This window comes from Nyctereutes procyonoides, unplaced genomic scaffold (assembly GCF_905146905.1).
Source record: "Nyctereutes procyonoides isolate TBG_1078 unplaced genomic scaffold, NYPRO_anot_genome, whole genome shotgun sequence".
In the NCBI taxonomy this organism is placed as follows: domain Eukaryota; kingdom Metazoa; phylum Chordata; class Mammalia; order Carnivora; family Canidae; genus Nyctereutes; species Nyctereutes procyonoides.
The window spans coordinates 65674845-65693265 of record NW_026575125.1 but is presented as its reverse complement, the minus strand read 5'-3'; the positions used below and the strand labels follow the sequence as shown (position 1 = coordinate 65693265).

Below are 18421 nucleotides of genomic sequence, written 5' to 3'. Positions count from 1 at the left end.
CCTCAACCAAAGGCAGATACTCAACTGCTGAGCCATTCAGGTGCCCTTAGTCTGTATTTCTCCTTTTTGGTGGGGTCTTTGTCTGGCTTTTGGATCCAGGTAATGCTAGCCTCATAGAACTAGTTTGGAAGTTTTCCTTCCCTTTTTATTTTTTGAAGAAGTTTCAGAAGAATAAGTATTAATTCTTCTTTGAATGTTTGGTATAATTTGCCTGGGAAGCTATCTGTCTGCAGACTCTTGTTTGTTGGGAGATTTTTGATTACTGCTTCAATTTCCTTGTTGATCATGGATCTGTTCAGGTTTTTTATTTCTTCCTGTTTCAGTTTTGGTAGTTTATAAGTTTCCAGGAATGCATCCATTTCTTCCAGGTTGCCTAATTTGTTGGCATAAAGTTACTCATAATATTTTCTTAAAACTGTTTATATTTCCTTGGTGTTAGTAGTGATCTCTCCTCTCTCATGAGTTTATTAATTTGGGTCCTTTTTCTCTTTTTTTTTGATAACTCTGGTTAGGGGTTTGGGATCTTATTAATTCTTTCAAAAAGTCAGCTTCTGGTTTCATTGATCTGGTATACTGTTCTATTGGTTTCTATTTCATTGAGTTCTACTCTAATCTTTAGTTCTCTTCTCTTGCTTGGTTTATGCTTTATTTGCTGTTCTTTCTCCAGCTCATATGGGTGTGAGGTTAGTTTGTGTATTTGAGACTTTTCTAATTTTTTGAAAGAGGCTTGTATTGCTATGTACTTTTCTCTCAGGACCATCTTTGCTGTACCCAAACTGTTTTAAACAGTTGTGTTTTCATTTACATTTGTTTTCATTAATTTTTAAAATTCTTCTTTAATATCCTGGTTGACCCTTTCATTCTTTAGTTGGATAGTCTTTAACCTCCAAGTGTTTCAGTTCCTTCCAAATACCCTCTTATGATTGAGTTCAAGTTTCAGAGCACTGAGGTTTGAAAATATGAATGAAACAATCTCAATCTTTTGGCATCAGTTAAAATCTGATTTGTAACTCAGCGTGTGATATATTCTGGAGAATGTTCCATGTGCACTTGAGAGAATGTGTATTGTGTTGCTTGGGAGTGGAATGCTCTGTATGTATCTGTGAAGTTCATCTGATCAATTTTGTCATTCAAAGCCCTGGTTTCCTTGTTGAGTTCTGATCTGTCCATTGCTGTGATTGGATTGTTGAAGTTTCCTACTATTCTTGTATCATTATCAATGTGTTTCCTTAATTTTGTGATCAATTGGTTTATACAATTGGCTGCTCCCAAGGTAAAAATATGAATATTTATAACTGATAGATCTTCTTGTTGGATAGTCCCTTTAAGTATATTATAGTATCGCTCTTCATTCCTTATTAGAGTCTTTGGTTTAAAATCTAATTTCTGATATGAGGATTATTACCCAAAATTTCTTTTGATGTCCACTAGCATGATAAATGGTTCTTCATTCCCTCACCTTCAAACTAAAAGGGTCTTTAGTTCTAAAATGAATCTATTATAGACATTATTTGGATAGGCCTTGCTTCTTTATCCAATCTGATACATTATGCCTTTTGATTGGAGCATCTAGCCCATTTACATTCATAGTTATTATTGACAGATGAATGTAACTATTTACATATATGCATTTAGTGTCAGTGTATTACCTGTTAAGTCTCTGTTTCTATGAATTTTCTCTGTTTCTTTCTGGCCTATGTTACTTTTGGGCTCTCTCTTCGCTTATAGGAACCCCTTTAATATTTCTTGCAGGGCTGGTTTAGTGGCCACAAATTCTTTTAGTTTCTGTTTGTCCTAGAAGCTCTTTATCTCTCCTTCCATTTTAAATGACACTCTTGCTGGATAAAGTGTTCTTGCCTGCATGATTTTATCTCTTAGTACCCTAAATGTATCATGCCAGCCCCTTATGGCCTGCCAGGGCTCTGTGGATAGTCTGCTGCCAGCCTGATATTTCTATCATTGTAGGTTACAAATACCTTGTTTTGAGTGGCTTTTAGGATTTTCTCTTTCTCTTTGAAATTTGCAAGCTTCACTATTATATGTCAGGGTGTTGCTGAATTTATATTAATTTGCAGAGGGGTCCTCTCTACCTTTTGGACTTGAATGCCTTTTTCCTTCCTCAGATTAAGAAAGTTCTCAGCTACGATTTGCTCAAATATATCTTCTGTCCCTCTTGCTCTCTTTCTTCTTCCTCAGGGACCCCAATAATTTAATATTGTTTTGTTTTATGGCTTCATTGATTTCTTCAAGTCTCTCCTTATTGCCTATTAGTTGTTTTTCCCTCTTTTCCTTGGATTTCTTCCTCTCTATCAACTTGTCTTCTATTTCACTTACTCTCTTTTTCTGCCTCATTTACCCTAGCTGTTAGAGCATCCAATTTAGACTGCATCGCAGTTAGAGAATTTTTAATTTTGGCCTGATTAGACTTAATTTCTGCAGTATGAGATTCTCTAGAGTGTTTTATGCTTTTTTTCAAGCCCAGCTAGTAACTTTGTAATGGTTATCCTGAATTCCACTTCTGACATTTTACTTATATCAATATCAATTAGATCTGTGGCAAAGAGTATTACTTCTGGTTCTTTATTTTGTTGTGACTTCCTCCTTCTAGTCATTTTTCCCAAAGAAGAATGGATGAACAAGTGAACAAGATAAAAAATATCAACCACACCCAGGTGAAATACACACTAGACCAATCCAAAGAGGTCAGAAACCAAATTTATAAAACAGAGATGGGGAAGAAAGAATATATACCAGGTGGACAAAATACAGTAATCCACTTGGTCCTGGGTGTTATTTTTCTCTCTGTGTTAGAAGACAATAAATACCAAAATTGCAAAGAAAGAAAATCTTATATACATACAAAAATAAAACTGAATATAGTGATAGGAAACAAAAAATGAAGAATATATCTATAAAATAAAATGCAATAAATGAAAGCTAAAAAAACCTTAAAAAACAAAGAGTTCATAAAATAAGAAGCTAGTTGAAAAGGAAAAAAGAAAAGAAAAAAATGGAAAATTTTAAAGTGAAAGTTAACTGAATCATGAGGAAAAAAAACCCCTCAAATTCTATATACTATTATTTTCCCCTAGCCCTGGAGTTTTGTTTTCAGTCCCGTGTTATTTCTTAGCTGGTTTTTTGGGATAGGGGCTTGTTGCATTGATTTTCAGGTATGTTTGCCTGGGTGGAGTTGCATTACCTCTTGCCAAGGAGCCAGGCTGTGTGAGCGGCTCCTGGTTGTTTTATATGGCTTTGTTCCCTGAAGGTTATCTTTCAAGGATGAAAATAAATATGGCCACACCCCAATCTCCAGCCCCAGAGATGAAAGACTGAGGTCCTCTCTCTTCAGTAAACCCTCAAGGATAATCAGTACTTACTTTTGTGTGTGTTAAACTCTGCACATCTGCACTGATCTTCCCAGAGAAAGGTGGAGGGTCACTGCATTTCTGCCCTTTTCAGGGCCTCCTTATGGAGAGTAATCACCCAATTGGGCCATGGTTCTTGGTTTATGGCAATCCAAGCTGAAAGCCCCCTCCCAGCCTTGTTTACTGTCACCGGTTTCCTCACTCCAATGCTTGGGAACTCTGCTGGCTTGGGCATCCCCATTCTTCATGTGACCCTGAGGATCCTGAGACCACACTGCCCCACGTAGGATTCTGCCCTGCTTCACCACCTGAGCACCTTTCAGGCAGGGATGTCTCTCACTGGAGCAGATTTTGAAAGATTCTGATTTTGTGCTCTGGGGCTACATCATTCTCTAGTAGCTGGCTTATGGAGCCTCCCTGCTACTCTCAGTTATCTTCTGATATATCTCCTCAGATTTTCTTCTCCACATCCACATCTCCTACCTTGCAAAAAGTAGACATTTTTCTATTTGCAGAATTCCAGCAATTCTTTTCTTATATATAAGGTTGAATTCAAAGATGTTCAGAATGACTTGATAGTAATCTAGCTAAACACAGGGTATCCAATCAAATGAGGTTCCCTACTCTCCTGACATCTTGCCCTTCCTCCCTCCCCTGGAAGTGCATTTTCACAGAAACAGTTCATTTGAGAATAGCACATCACACCCCACCCCCAAAGGACCAGAACAAATAATTCATTCACACTAAGTATATTGATCACAGAGTGCTGAAAACTTCTAGCTCTAAGGGAAATAGCATGTAGCTTCTTTTTTACTTTTATTCTTTTTCCTATTACTTTTTCTTATTTTTAATTCCTTTTTTTATTTCTATTTTTATAGAATTATTAATTTATTAGAGAGAGAGAGAGACTGTACAAGTGGGGGGAGAGGCAGAGGGGAGAGATAAAGAATCTCCAGGAGACTCCACATAGAGTGTGGAGCCCAAATAGGAGCTCCAACTCCCAACCATGAAATCATGACGTAAGTGGAAATCAAGAATTAGATGCCCAACTGACTGAGACACCCAGGCACTATCCTTTTTAAATATTTTATTATTAATGTTTTAATTTTATTTTTAGGTACATATTATACATTTTTTATTTTTGTTTTACTTTCAATTTATTTCCATTTTTTATCATTTTGAGATCTAGATTCTTTCAACTAGCAGACCAAAACACATCAAGGATCTAGTTTTTTAACATGTTTTTTTTGTTTTGTTGGGTTTACTGGAGGTTTTTATTCTTCTTTTCTCTTCTGAAAAAAAATGATAAAAGAGAGAAATTCACCCTAAGAGAAAGAATAGGAAGTAGAACTCACAGCCAGGGATCTAATCAATACATATATTCATAAGGTGTCTGAAATTGAATTTAAAATACAGACTTTAAGGATATTATCTATGCTTGAAAAAAGGATGGAGACACTAAAGAATCCCTTACTGCAGAAATAAAAAAACTAAAAGTCTAGTCAGATCAAAAATAAAAAATGTTATGAACGAGATGAAAACTGAGATGGAGCTGAGAAAAATGAAGATGGACAAAGCAGAGGAGGGAATTAGTGATATAAATAATGAAATTCTGTAAAATAATGAAGCTGAAAAGAATAGGGAAAGAAAGGTAATGGACCACAAAGGTAGATTTAGGGACCTCAGCAACTTATTAAAATGTGAAAACATTTGTACCATAGGAGTCCCAGAAAATGAAGAGAGGAAAGAAGGCAGAAGTTCAATTCAGACAAATTATAGCTGAAATCTTTCCTAATCTGAGGAAGGGAAGAGACATCAAAACCCAAGAAGCACAAAGAACTCCCATTAAATTCAACAAAAGCCGACCATTGCCAAAGACATATCATAGTCAAATTCACAAAATAGAGAAGGAAAAAATCTTGAAAGCAGCAAATGAAAAAAAGTCCTTAACCTACAACAGAACACAGATCAGGTACACAGCAGATCTGACACAAAAATCTGGCAGGCAAGAAGTGAGTGGCATGATATAGTCAACATGTTGAATGGTAAAAACATGAAGCAAGGAGAGGTGGAGCAAGATGGTGAGAAAGTAGGGTCCCCAAGTCACCTATCCCCACCAACTTACCTAGATAACTTTCAAATCGTCATGAAAACCTACGAAGTCGACCCGAAATTTAAAGAGATTTATTCTTTAAATAGCTAGAATGCTACAGTGAGAAGAGTTTGCAATTCTATCAAGATAGGAAGATGGAAAAAAATAAAGAAATAAAAAAGCATCCAAGGGGGAGAGGCCCCGCGAGGAGTCAGTCTAAGACCTGGTGGTGAGAGCCCCCAGGACAGGAAAGCCCAGTCCCAGAGAAGCAGAAACTTTTCCAATCTTTCCGGATGGAATGGTGCTCTTAGGGAGTACTGGCAGGATCCCAGGAGGGGCAGGGATGCCCTCAGGCTGCCAGGGGCACTAACAGAGGAACAATCATAGCTGAGAACTTCCCTAACTTGGGAAGGGAAACAGGTATTCAGATCCAGGAAATAGAGAGATCCCCCCTAAAATCAATTTAAAAACCCCGCTCAACACCTAGACATTTAATAATGAAACTTGCAAATTCCAAAGATAAAGAAAAGACCCTTAAAGCAACAAGAAACAAGAGTTCCCTAACCTTTATGTGGAGAAGCATTACTGTAATGGCATACCTCTCCACAGAGACCTGGCAGGCCAGAAAGGGCTGGCAGGATATATTCAGGGTCCTAAATGAGAAGAACACGCAGCCAAGAATACTTTATCCAGCAAGGCTCTCGTTCAGAATAGAAGGAGAGATAAAGAGCTTCCAAGATAGGCAGAAATTGAAAGAATATGTGACCACCAAACCAGATCTGCAAGAAATATTAAGGGATACCCTGTAAAAGAAAGAGGAAGCCCAAAGAAATAATCCACAAAAACAGGGACTGAATAGGTATCATGATGACACTAAATTCCTATCTTTCAATAGCAACTCTGAACGTGAATGGGCTTAATGGCCCCATCAAAAGGCGCAGAATTTCACACTGGATAAAAAAGCAAGACTCATCTACTTGCTGTCGACAAGAGACTCATTTTAGACCTAAGGACACCTACAGCCTGAAAATAAAAGGTTGGAGAACCATGTACCATTCAATAGGTCCTCAAAAGAAAGCAGGGGTAGCCATTCATATAACAGATAAACTAAAGTTTATCCCGAAGACTGTACTAAGAGATGAAGAGGGACACTCTATCATCCGTAAAGGATCTATCCAACAAGTGGACCTAACAATCATGAATATTTATGCCCCGAATGTGGGAGCTGCCAAGCATACTAATCAATTAATAACCAAAGTTAAGACATACTTAGATAATAATACACATATTTGGTGACTTGAACACAGTACTTTCTATAATCGACAGATCTTCTAAGCACAACATCTCCAAAGAAACAAGAGCTTTAAATGATTCACTGGACCAGATGGATTTCACAAATATTTACAGAAACGTACATCCAAACGCAACTGAATACACATTCTTCTCAAGTGCACATGGAATTTCTCCAGAATAGACCACATACTGGGTCAAAAAACAGGTCTTAACCAATACCAAAAGATTGGGATCGTCCCTTGCATATTCTCAGACCATAATGCTTTGAAACTAGAACTAAATCACAAGAAAAAGTTTGGAAGGACTTCACACACGTGGAGGTTAAGGACCATCCTGCTAAAAGATGAAAGGGTCAACCAGGAAATTAAGGAAGAATTAAAAAGATTCATGGAAACTAATAAGAATGAAGATAGAACCGTTCAAAATCTTTGGGATACAGCAAAAGCAGTCCTGAGGGGGAAATACATCGTAATACAAGCATCCATCCAAAAACTGGAAAGAACTCAAATACAAGACCTAACCTTGCACCTAAAGGAGCTGGAGAAAAAAACAGCAAATAGATCCTACACCCAGCAGAAGAAGAGAATTAATAAAGGTCCCAGCAAAACTCAATGAAATAGAGACCAGAAGAACTGTGGAACAGATTAACAAAACCAGGAGTTGGTTCTTTGAAAGAATTAATAAGATAGGTAAACCATTAGGCAGCCTTATTAAAAAGAAGAGAGAAAAGACTCAAATTAATAAGATCATGAATGAGAAAGGAGAGATCACCACCAATACCGAGGAAATACAAATGATTTTAAAACTTATGAGCAGCTCTACGCCAATAAATTAGGCAATCTAGGAGAAATGGATGGATTTCTGGAAAACCACAAACTACCAAAACTGGAACAGGAAGAAATAGAAAACCTGAACAGGCCAATAACCAGGGAGGAAATTGAAGCAGTCATCCAAGACACATCTGGCCCAGGGCCAGATGGCTTCCTAGGGAATTCTATCAAAAGTTTAAAGAAGAAACCATACCTATTCTACTAAAGCTGGTCAGAAAGATAGAAAGAGATGGAGTACTTCCAAACTCATTCTATGAGGCCAGCATCACCTTATTCCAAAACCAGACAAAGACCCCACCAAAAAGGAGAATTATAGAACAATATCTCTGATGATGACAGATGCAAAAATTCTCAACATGATACTAGCCAATAGGATCCAACAATAGATTAAGAAAATTAGGCACCATGACCAAGTGGGATTTATCCCCGGGATGCAAGGCTGTTTCAACACTCGTAAAGCAATCAATGTGATTGATCATATCAGCAAGAGAAAAACCAAGAACCATAGGATCTTCTCATTAGATGCAGAGAAAGCATTTGACAAAATAGAGCATCCACTGCTGATCAAAACACTTCAGAGTGTAGGGATAGAGGGAACATTCCTCGACATCTTAAAAGCCATCTACGAAAAGCCCACAGCAAATATCATTCACAATGGGAAGCACTGGGAGCCTTTCCCCTAAGATCAGGAACAAGACAGGGATGTCCACTCTCACCACTGCTATTTAACATAGTACTGGAAGTCCTGGGATCCCTGGGTGGCGCAGCGGTTTGGCGCCTGCCTTTGGCCCAGGGCGCGATCCTGGAGACCCGGGATCGAATCCCACATTGGGCTCCCGGTGCATGGAGCCTGCTTCTCCCTCTGCCTATGTCTCTGCCTCTCTCTCTCTCTCTCTGTGACTATCATAAATAAAAAAAATTAAAGTACTGGAAGTCCTAGCCTCAGCAATCAGACAACAAAAGAAATAAAAGGCATTCAAATTGGCAAAGAAGTCAAACTCTCCCTCTTTGCAGATGACATGATACTGTACATAGGAAACCCAAAAGACTCCACCCCAAGATTGCTAGAACTCATACAGCAATTCGGAAGTGTGGCAGGATACAAAATCAATGTCCAGAAGTCATTGGCATTTCTATACCCTAGAATCAAGCAAGAAAGAGAAATTAAGGAGTCAATCCCATTTACAATTGCACGCAAAAGCATAAGATACCTAGGAATAAACCTAACCAAAGAGGTAAAGGATCTATTTCCTACACACTACAGAGCACTTCTGAAAGAAATTGAGGAATACACAAGAATTTGGAAAAGTATTCCATGCTCATGGATTGGCAGAATTAATATTGTGAAAATGTCAATGTTACCCAGGGCAATTTACACGTTTAATGCAATCCCTATCAAAATACCATGGACTTTCTTCAGAGACTTAGAACAAATTATTTTAAGATTTGTGTGGAATCAGAAAAGACCCCGAATAGCCAGGGGAATTTTTAAAATTAAAACCATAGCTGGGGGCATCACAATGCCAGATTTCAGGTTGTACTACAAAGCTGTGGTCATCAAGACAGTGTGGTACTGGCACAAAAACAGACACATAGATCAATGGAACAGAATAGAGAATCCAGAAGTGGACCCTCAACCTTATGGTCAACTAATATTCTACAAAGCAGGAAAGACTATCCACTGAAGAAAGACAGTCTCTTCAATAAATGGTGCTGGGAAAATTGGACATCCACATGCAGAAGAATGTAACTAGACCATTCTCTTACGCCATACACAAAGATAAATGGATGAAAGATGTAAATGTGAGACAAGATTCCATCAAAATCCTAGAGGAGGACACAGGCAACACCCTGTTTTAACTTGGCCACAGCAACTTCTTGCAAGATACATCCATGAAGGCAAGAGAAACAAAAGTAAAAATGAACTATTGGGACTTCATCAAGATAAGAAGCTTCTGCACAGAAAAAGAAACAGTCCAAAACTAAAAGACAACTCAGAAAATGGTAGAAGATATTTGCAAATGACCTACCAGGTAAAGGGCTAGTATCCAAGATCTCTAAAGAACTTATTAAACTCAACAGCAAAGAAACAATCCACGCATGAAATGGGCAAAAGACATGAACAGAAATTTCACAGAGGAAAACATAGACACTTGAGAAGCTGTTTCTGCTACATGACTGCTGTGAACTGAATGTGTCCATCTCAAATCCCCAGAGCCCCAAAGTATTGGTATTTGGAGATGCAGCTTTCTTTTGGTAATTAGGTCGTGTAAGTGGACCCCATGAAGGAACTGGTATCCTTGAAAAAGGGGAAAAGAGATCTCTCTCTCTCTCTCTCTCTCTCTCTCTGCTTGTCTGTCTGTCTTTCTCTCTGCCTCTGTCTCTCTCTCTGTCTGTCTCATCTCCCTTGTCCATTTGAGGATACAATGAAAAGGCAGCTGTGTACAAGTCAGGAACAGAGCCCTCACCAGGAACTTGATCTGCTGACACCTTGATCTTGGACTTCCCAGCATCCAAAACTGTAAGAAGTAACTGTGTGTTGTTTAAGCCACCCAGTCTATTGTATTTTAAAGCAGCCTAAAATAACTAAGAATGACTATATATCTTTGGAAGTTAAAAAGAACTGCCTACTCTGACTCCTGAGCAGGCAACAATTTTCTTTCAATCTATTAATGAGTTCCCTCTCCCCCACAATTACCTGCCTCTATTGAATGGCTTACTTGTATAAAACATAGGAGTCTCTTTGTTGTGGGCTTCCATCACCCCATACTCCCCTACTGGAGTTTGGCATTATGTACCACATGAGTGATTGCAAATTCCTGATTTACAGGATTCTGTAAAACTTCTATTGTCAAAATGAATAAAGGCATCCTAAACATATGGAAAAGATGCCTTTAAAAATTGGCAAATTCCTCAGTCATTTACTATCACTTACTTTTTTGGGAGCCTGTGGGACAAAAGAAATATTGCAAAATCACAGTTTCTGTATTGGTTAGGATATGATGCTAATCAGATTTGATTCAGATATCATCGATGCAGGAATCAAAGTTGTATTAACTTAGTAAGCATATTGGTTTAAAAAACTGAAAATAAAGGGTACTTCACACATCAGCATTATTTTCCCTCACACTGCATTAAATTTTGGGGAGGAGGTGGACACATTAGCCACTGTCACTAGCTCTGAAGATTTTACAATGCACTTTAAAAATGTATACAGAAAGGTAAAAACATTCGATTGGAGCTAATTAAATTAATTTTGGTTTTTAATTTATAAATTTTTATCACATTTTAAGCAATGGAAAATGAGAATTAAAATGTATTTGAAGACACCCAGCACAATTTTATAGCCTTTTATTTTTTTAATAAATTAATTTTTTATTGGTGTTCAATTTACCAACATACAGAATACACCCAGTGCTCATCCCGTCAACTGTCCCCCTCAGTGCCCGTCACCCACTCATCCCCACCCCCTGCCCTCCTCCCCTTCCACCACCCCTAGTTTGTTTCCCAGAGTTAGGAGTCTTTATGTTCTGTCTCCCTTTCTTATAGCCTTTTAAATACTGAAGTAATTTTTAAATAATAGGCTCATAATAGTTTAAAAAACTAAAATTAATAGTTTTGCTAAATTACACTTTTGTTACTTGGTCTCTATTAGCATTTTTCCCTCTCAAAGTTACAAATTATGCTTTAATTTTACTGGAGTAAATTATAGGATGATAGAAATCAGAAGACATTTTCCAAATGGTGGCTGAGTGCCCAACTGATAGTATACATACAATTTGTCGTTTCCAGAATTATTTGCTCTTGTAAATATTAAAAACATTAACTCCTGAGAGCATATGTGAGCTTCAAAGTGTATTTTTCATGTATGGAAAGGCATTCCTTTCTATTAAACTCATTTAATTCCTACTTAATATAGGCAAACCCCAAAATTACAAATAATAAAATGTTACCAGCAAGAATGGCATTTTTGGATAGCTTTGAAGTTATTAGAAACATGTTTTGGGAGGGAGGGGCAAGATGGCGGAAGAGCAGGGTCCCCAAATCACCTGTCCCCACCAAATTACCTAGATAACCTTCAAATCATCCTGAAAATCTACGAATTCGGCCTGAGATTTAAAGAGAGACCAGCTGGAATGCTACAGTGAGAAGAGTTCACGCTTCTATCAAGGTAGGAAGACGGGGAAAAAGAAATAAAGGAACAAAAGGCCTCCGAGGGGGAGGGGCCCCGCGAGGAGCCGGGCTGAGGCCGGGGCGAGTGTCCCCAGGACAGGAGAGCCCCGTCCCGGAGGAGCAGGAGCTGCACCAACCTTCCCGGGCGGGCGGAAAGGGGCTCGCAGGGAGTTGGAGCAGGACCCAGGAGAGCGGGGATGCCCTCAGGCTCCCGGGGACACTAACAGACACCTGCGAGCGCAGGAGAGTGCTCCGAGCTCCCTAAGGGCTGCAGCGCGCACGGAGGGACCGACCGGAGCAGCTCGGAGGGGCTCGGGAGCGGCTCCAGGGAGGGAGCTGCAGGGCGGGAGCGCGAATCCAACAGCGCAGGCCCCGGAGCACAGGGCGCCGGGACACAGCCCAGGATCCGGCCTCCCCCGGGACAGGCAGAGGCCGGGAGGGCCCGAGACAGCGAGGACGCTCCTGCCCCGAGCTGAGCAGATCAGCGGCCCCGCCCCGGAGCCTCCAGGCCCTGCGGACGGAGAGCCGAGAGCCCCGAGCCCCATAGTTCCTGCGGAGGCTGAATCCAGGCTTCCAGAGTTGCCATAGCAACTGCTGCTGTTCCTCCTGGGGCCTGGCGGGGTAAACAACCCCCGCAGAGCCCTGCAGCAGGCAGGGGCAGAGCAGCTCCCCCAAGTGCTAACACCTGAAAATCAACGCAACAGGCCCCTCCCCCAGAAGACCAGCTAGAGGGGCCAGTGATACTCCCCCGTGTTCCAATACAACTTGTTTCTGGCCACTCTGCACTGAGCAAAATGACTAGAAGGAAAACCTCAACTCAAAAGAAAGAATCAGAAACAGCCCTCTCTCCCACAGAGTTACAAAATCTGGATTACACTTCAATGTCAGAAAGCCAATTCAGAAGCACTATTCTACAGCTACTGGTGGCTCTAGAAAAAAGCATTAAGGCCTCACGAGACTTCATGACTGCAGAATTTAGATCCAATCAGGCAGAAATTAAAAATCAATTGAATGAGATGCAATCCAAACTAGAAGTCCTAACGACGAGGGTTAACGAGGTGGAAGAACGAGTGAGTGACATAGAAGACAAGTTAATGGCAAAGAGGGAAACTGAGGAAAAAAGAGATAAACAATTGAAGGACCATGAAGACAGATTAAGGCAAATAAACGACAGCCTGAGGCAGAAAAACCTACGTTTAATTGGGGTTCCCGAGGGCGCCGAAAGGGACAGAGGGCCAGAATATGTATTTGAACAAATCCTAGCTGAAAACTTTCCCAATCTGGGAAGGGAAACAGGCATTCAGATCCAGGAAATAGAGAGATCCCCCCCTAAAATCAATAAAAACCGTTCAACACCTCGACATCTAATAGTGAAGCTTGCAAATTCCAAAGATAAAGAGAAGATCCTTAAAGCAGCAAGAGACAAGAAGTCCCTGACTTTCATGGGGAGGAATATTAGGGTAACAGCAGACCTCTCCACAGAGACGTGGCAGGCCAGAAAGGGCTGGCAGGATATATTCAGGGTCCTAAATGAGAAGAACATGCAACCAAGAATACTTTATCCAGCAAGGCTCTCATTCAAAATGGAAGGAGAGATAAAGAGCTTCCAAGACAGGCAGGAACTGAAAGAATATGTGACCTCCAAACCAGCTCTGCAAGAAATTTTAAGGGGGACTCTTAAAACTCCCCTTTAAGAAGAAGTTCAAGTAACTCTGAACGTGAATGGGCTTAATGACCCCATCAAAAGGCGCAGAGTTTCAGACTGGATAAAAAAACAGGACCCATCTATTTGCTGTCTACAAGAGACTCATTTTAGACAGAAGGACACCTACAACCTGAAAATAAAAGGTTGGAGAACCATTTACCATTCAAATGGTTCTCAAAATATACCCTAAAAACTACAGAACACTTCTGAAAGAAATTGAGGAAGACACAAAGAGATGGAAAAATATTCCATGCTCATGGATTGGCAGAATTAATATTGTGAAAATGTCAATGTTACCCAGGGCAATTTACACGTATAATGCAATCCCTATCAAAATACCATGGACTTTCTTCAGAGACTTAGAACAAATTATTTTAAGATTTGTGTGGAATCAGAAAAGACCCCAAACAGCCAGGGGAATTTTAAAAAAAGAAAACCATATCTGGGGGCATCGCAATGCCAGATTTCAGGTTGTACTACAAAGCTGTGTTCATCAAGGCAGTGTGGTACTGGCACAAAAACAGACATATAGATCAATGGAACAGAACAGAGAACCCAGAAGTGGACCCTGAACTTTATGCTCAACTAATATGCGATAAAGGAGGAAAGACGATCCACTAGAAGAAAGACAGTCTCTTCAATAAATGGTGCTGGGAAAATTGGACATCCACATGCAGAAGAATGAAACTGGACCACTCTCTTGCACCATACACAAAGATAAACTCAAAATAGATGAAAGATCTAAATGTGAGACAAGATTCCATCAAAATCCCAGAGGAGAACTCAGGCAACACCCTTTTTGAACTTGGCCACAGTAACCGGAGAAGGACAAACGGTGTATGTTCTCATTCATTTGGGGAATATGAATAATAGCGAAAGGGAATATAAGGGAAGGGAGAAGAAATGTGTGAGAAATATCAGAAAGGGAGACAGAACATAAAGACTTCTAACTCTGGGAAATGAACTAGGGGTGGTGGAGGGGGAGGAGGGTGGGGGGTGGGGGTGAATGGGTGACGGGCACTGGGGGGTACACTTGACGGGATGAGCACTGGGTGTTATTCTGTATGTTGGTAAATTGAACACCAATAAAAATTAATTTATAAAAATAAAAAAAAAGAAACATGTTTTGGTATTACTTTGGATATTATGCTATAGCATGAGGAAACTGTTACATGGCAGGTGTGTAGAAGATTTATTTCATGTGTTATTAGCCATCTGGGTTAAAAACACTGGATAAACAAGACATTTTTGGTGGTAATGAAATATATTTAATAAAAAAATCATTCAGCTCATGAATTAGTCTATGATATCCACAAAGTCAAAATATTTTCCTTCACATTACAAGGGATCTATGTCCTAGTTGCATAATATAGCATATATTAATATTAAAACATTGACCAAAATGTAAAGAAAACCAAAGTACAATAAGAATAGTACTACATACAGTATTTTGCATCATTCAAAACACTTTCACATACACTTCATGCATTCATTTGCACCTTATTGCAACCTAACAGATGAACAGGGCAAGCACGACATCTTACAGATGAGAGATCTATTCCTGGGAGAAAATAAATATAATTTACCAGAAGTGACGCTTAATTCGTCATTATCTAGGACCCAATCGAGTCTCATTCCAGAGCATCATGCTGCCATAAATGTCTCAGAAGAAAAGAAATATCATGATACTTTCTAAGTTATAAGAAATATACTTTATAAGTTGTGTAGAAGCTAATATAACTTCTTCCTCTTGTTCAGCTGCATCCCAGTCTATAATTCATAAGTAAAATAATATGTGGCATCATTTCTATCATAAAAGACTATTACTGTCTAATAATGCCCTTTTAAAAAAGCTGTTCAGGGATCCCTGGGTGGCGCAGCGGTTTAGCGCCTGCCTTTGGCCCAGGGCGCGATCCTGGAGACCCGGGATCGAATCCCACGTCGGGCTCCCGGTGCATGGAGCCTGCTTCTCCCTCTGCCTATGTCTCTGCCTCTCTCTCTCTCTCTCTATCATAAAAAAAATTTAAAAAAATAAATAAAATAAAAAAGCTGTTCAAAAGTAGAACTTTCCATGTGATATAGTATTTTCATCTTTAGTATGTACATGACAAAAATTTTAATAATAAAGTGTATTGATCATTTAAAATCCTGAGTAAAGCAGAAAATGCATTTCTAATAAGAGGATGGCTACACTTTGTATGTTATTATTATTATTACTATAATATACAGAATGCCTCTGGCTGATGCTGTCACATCATTCCACTTATGAAAAAAACAAACTCAACTAAAGTATCAAAGCAATTATATTAACTTCTCATTTATGAAACCGTTATGTAATACAAAATATACCCATCATTAAATGTTTCCAGATGCATTACAGAAATCAAAGATTTTATCACACACACACACACACACACACACACACACACAAACTTGTTTCTGTTTCAAATCACATTATCAAACAAAAAAAATGTCCTGAGTAGTCACTGAATGAGGTACTCTGACCTCAGTAGTCACACATGTGTTGTTTTTCTTTATTGTTATTCACGAATAATTTATGCTTGGAAATCATAGTTAAAAAGTATTTTTAACTGATGGTCAGGAAAGGCTATTTGTTACCAGAGAAATCTAAGCAACCTGAAAATAAGAATCAGTGTTTCATTCATCATTTTGACCTTTAGGATTTGCTGTGAGAAACCATATTCATTTGACTTCTAAAGTTACCTACCTACTAGGCTTTCCTCCCTATCTACTAAATGTCTACTTATCTACCATTGCTATGCAAATTTATTTTTTCTCTCTTTGAAATAAATTCTGTTCCTTAAATGTGTCAATTCCTCCCTGATTATATACCATACAGTGTATAATTTGATGTATATTTAGTTAGTAAAATGTACTACATAAATAATAAACATCATTATGTTAGGAATTTTTTTGTTTTCCTATGAGACTGTCAATGTTGTCAAACTACTATATTCTGAATATAGAAATCAAAAAAGTTTATTATGAAAAAAAACAACATTGGATTATATTAGATATGCTTTAGCTTTAGATTCTGTGTATAACAAATCTTGCTTTAAATTTAATGAAGGCATTTCTCAATCAATAATAGAACGTTTTACTTCAGATGAAGCTATAGTCAAGCATACCACGCATTTTCATAGCATGGATTGCACTGTTACTTGTGAATTCTTAAAATGTTCAAAATTTCTGTTTAAACTATTCAAAGTGAGTTTTCATTTTAATCTTTCCTAAGAAAAGACTCATCCTTAGCTCCCTCATTAGTTGTGTTGCCTGGTGTGTTTTGTAATAATGCTAGTTCCTAATACAATGAATAGAAACATATAATTACATATGTCTTAGTGCTTCATATTATAATATAGAGAAAAACTGGGGTACTTAAAGTGCTAGTTTACAGCTAGGTTAGCTCTGTAAAGGGTGAGGATCAATGGTGGGTACAGGAATTTTAAACTTTTTAGACCCAGTTTAGCATTCCAATTGTCTCCATAAAAAAGTACCTGAAATGAGGTGGCCTGCTATGTATAATATGCCTCTTTATTCTCTTATAGTAAAAAAAATGTTGAGATGTATTGGTTATAAAAGGGAGAGAAACAATGTTAGAATTCATTTCTATACATGGTGAGCTCCAAAAGACACTAAGATAAATTTACTCACATGAAGATTGGATGGTTTAATAACTAAGGTAACTATATAATTTAACTTTCAATAAAAGGCACTTTTGAAAGTGATGGAACACCAAAGTGGACAGGGCATCAGAAGAAGCATAGACAAAGAATACCCCAGGAAAATGAATCACCCTAGCTTTAACACATAGTTAAACTGAAAATGAATCAGGAAACACTTGGGACCAGGCCTGCAAAAGTAAAAAACTTCAAAGTTCTGAAACCTAGAAAAAGCATGCTCAGATCCCATTTTCTACTAAGCACTTATATAAACTTTCTCTACAAGATTAGAAATAATATATAGATTGGATTGAAGCTATCAGGAAAAAAATCATAACTCATATATTGAGGCAAAGAGGAAAAATCAACACAAAACACAAGCTATTGACTTGCTGAAACAAAAAAATGTTTTGCTACAGAAAGAATATATTAATTTCCTGTAGAAGAGACTTGCCATCTAATATCATGCCTTTCTAATCTAACTCATAAGAGAAAAAGGAAGCCTTAACATAGTTAAACAGTATTGACAAGAATTCTCCCTAGTGACATTTAGCAATGATAAAAATCCTCAAGGCACAGAGCCATTATTCTTATGCCTTGTGGTAAAATTGTTTATCAACTCAATTGATTATTTACAATCAGTTTCCTAAGCTACTTACAGAGTTATATTTGAGACCATCAGGCAAAAAAAAACTGAACATAACTCAGAATCAGAAATAATCAGTATGAGTCAGGTATGTTGTAACATTTCAATGATGCTTTTATTTTTTTTTCAGTGATGCTTTTAAATTTTAATTGTTTCATGCTGCTCCAAATTCCTGTAGCAATCAAAAGTAATCTGTCATGGGACCAAGGGCTATGAACATCATGTTACATTCACTCTGCTATTAGATTTATTGGAGGGTAGAGCATGTCATTTATGTATCAACTCCAGGGAGAAAAAAAGCAATCCCTATGAAGTTAATCTAATAATAGACTAGAAAGTAATGATTACCACTTAATGTACACTAAATATTTGCAGCATTGGTTGGCCTAATTCTGCAGGCCTTGCTTGTCAGAGCTTTGGGATTAACAAGTGTTCAGACCAAAATCTAGTGGGAAACGTCAGTAAATTGTTTAATGAGGAACAAATCTTTCATTTGATGCCCCTCAGAGGATACTGAAACCATACTTCCACCTCCCATTTCGCCCCTTCACTTTTTAAGAACTTGTGGCAAAAGACATATATTCTATGTAAAACCTCTGGGAATTAATTTTAGCAAATACACAATAACTGGATA

General features: G+C 38.4%; 1 protein-coding gene across 1 annotated transcript in view; it reads right to left on the bottom strand.

Moving 5' to 3' along the window:
• DACH2 (dachshund family transcription factor 2) overlaps positions 1–18421 on the bottom strand; it is a 636043-nt gene that overhangs the window by 279910 nt on the left and 337712 nt on the right. The window contains exon 4 of the mRNA XM_055338054.1: positions 10038–10063. Within this exon, the coding sequence (XP_055194029.1) occupies positions 10038–10063 (26 nt within the window). The remainder of the gene's footprint in view (positions 1–10037; positions 10064–18421) is intronic.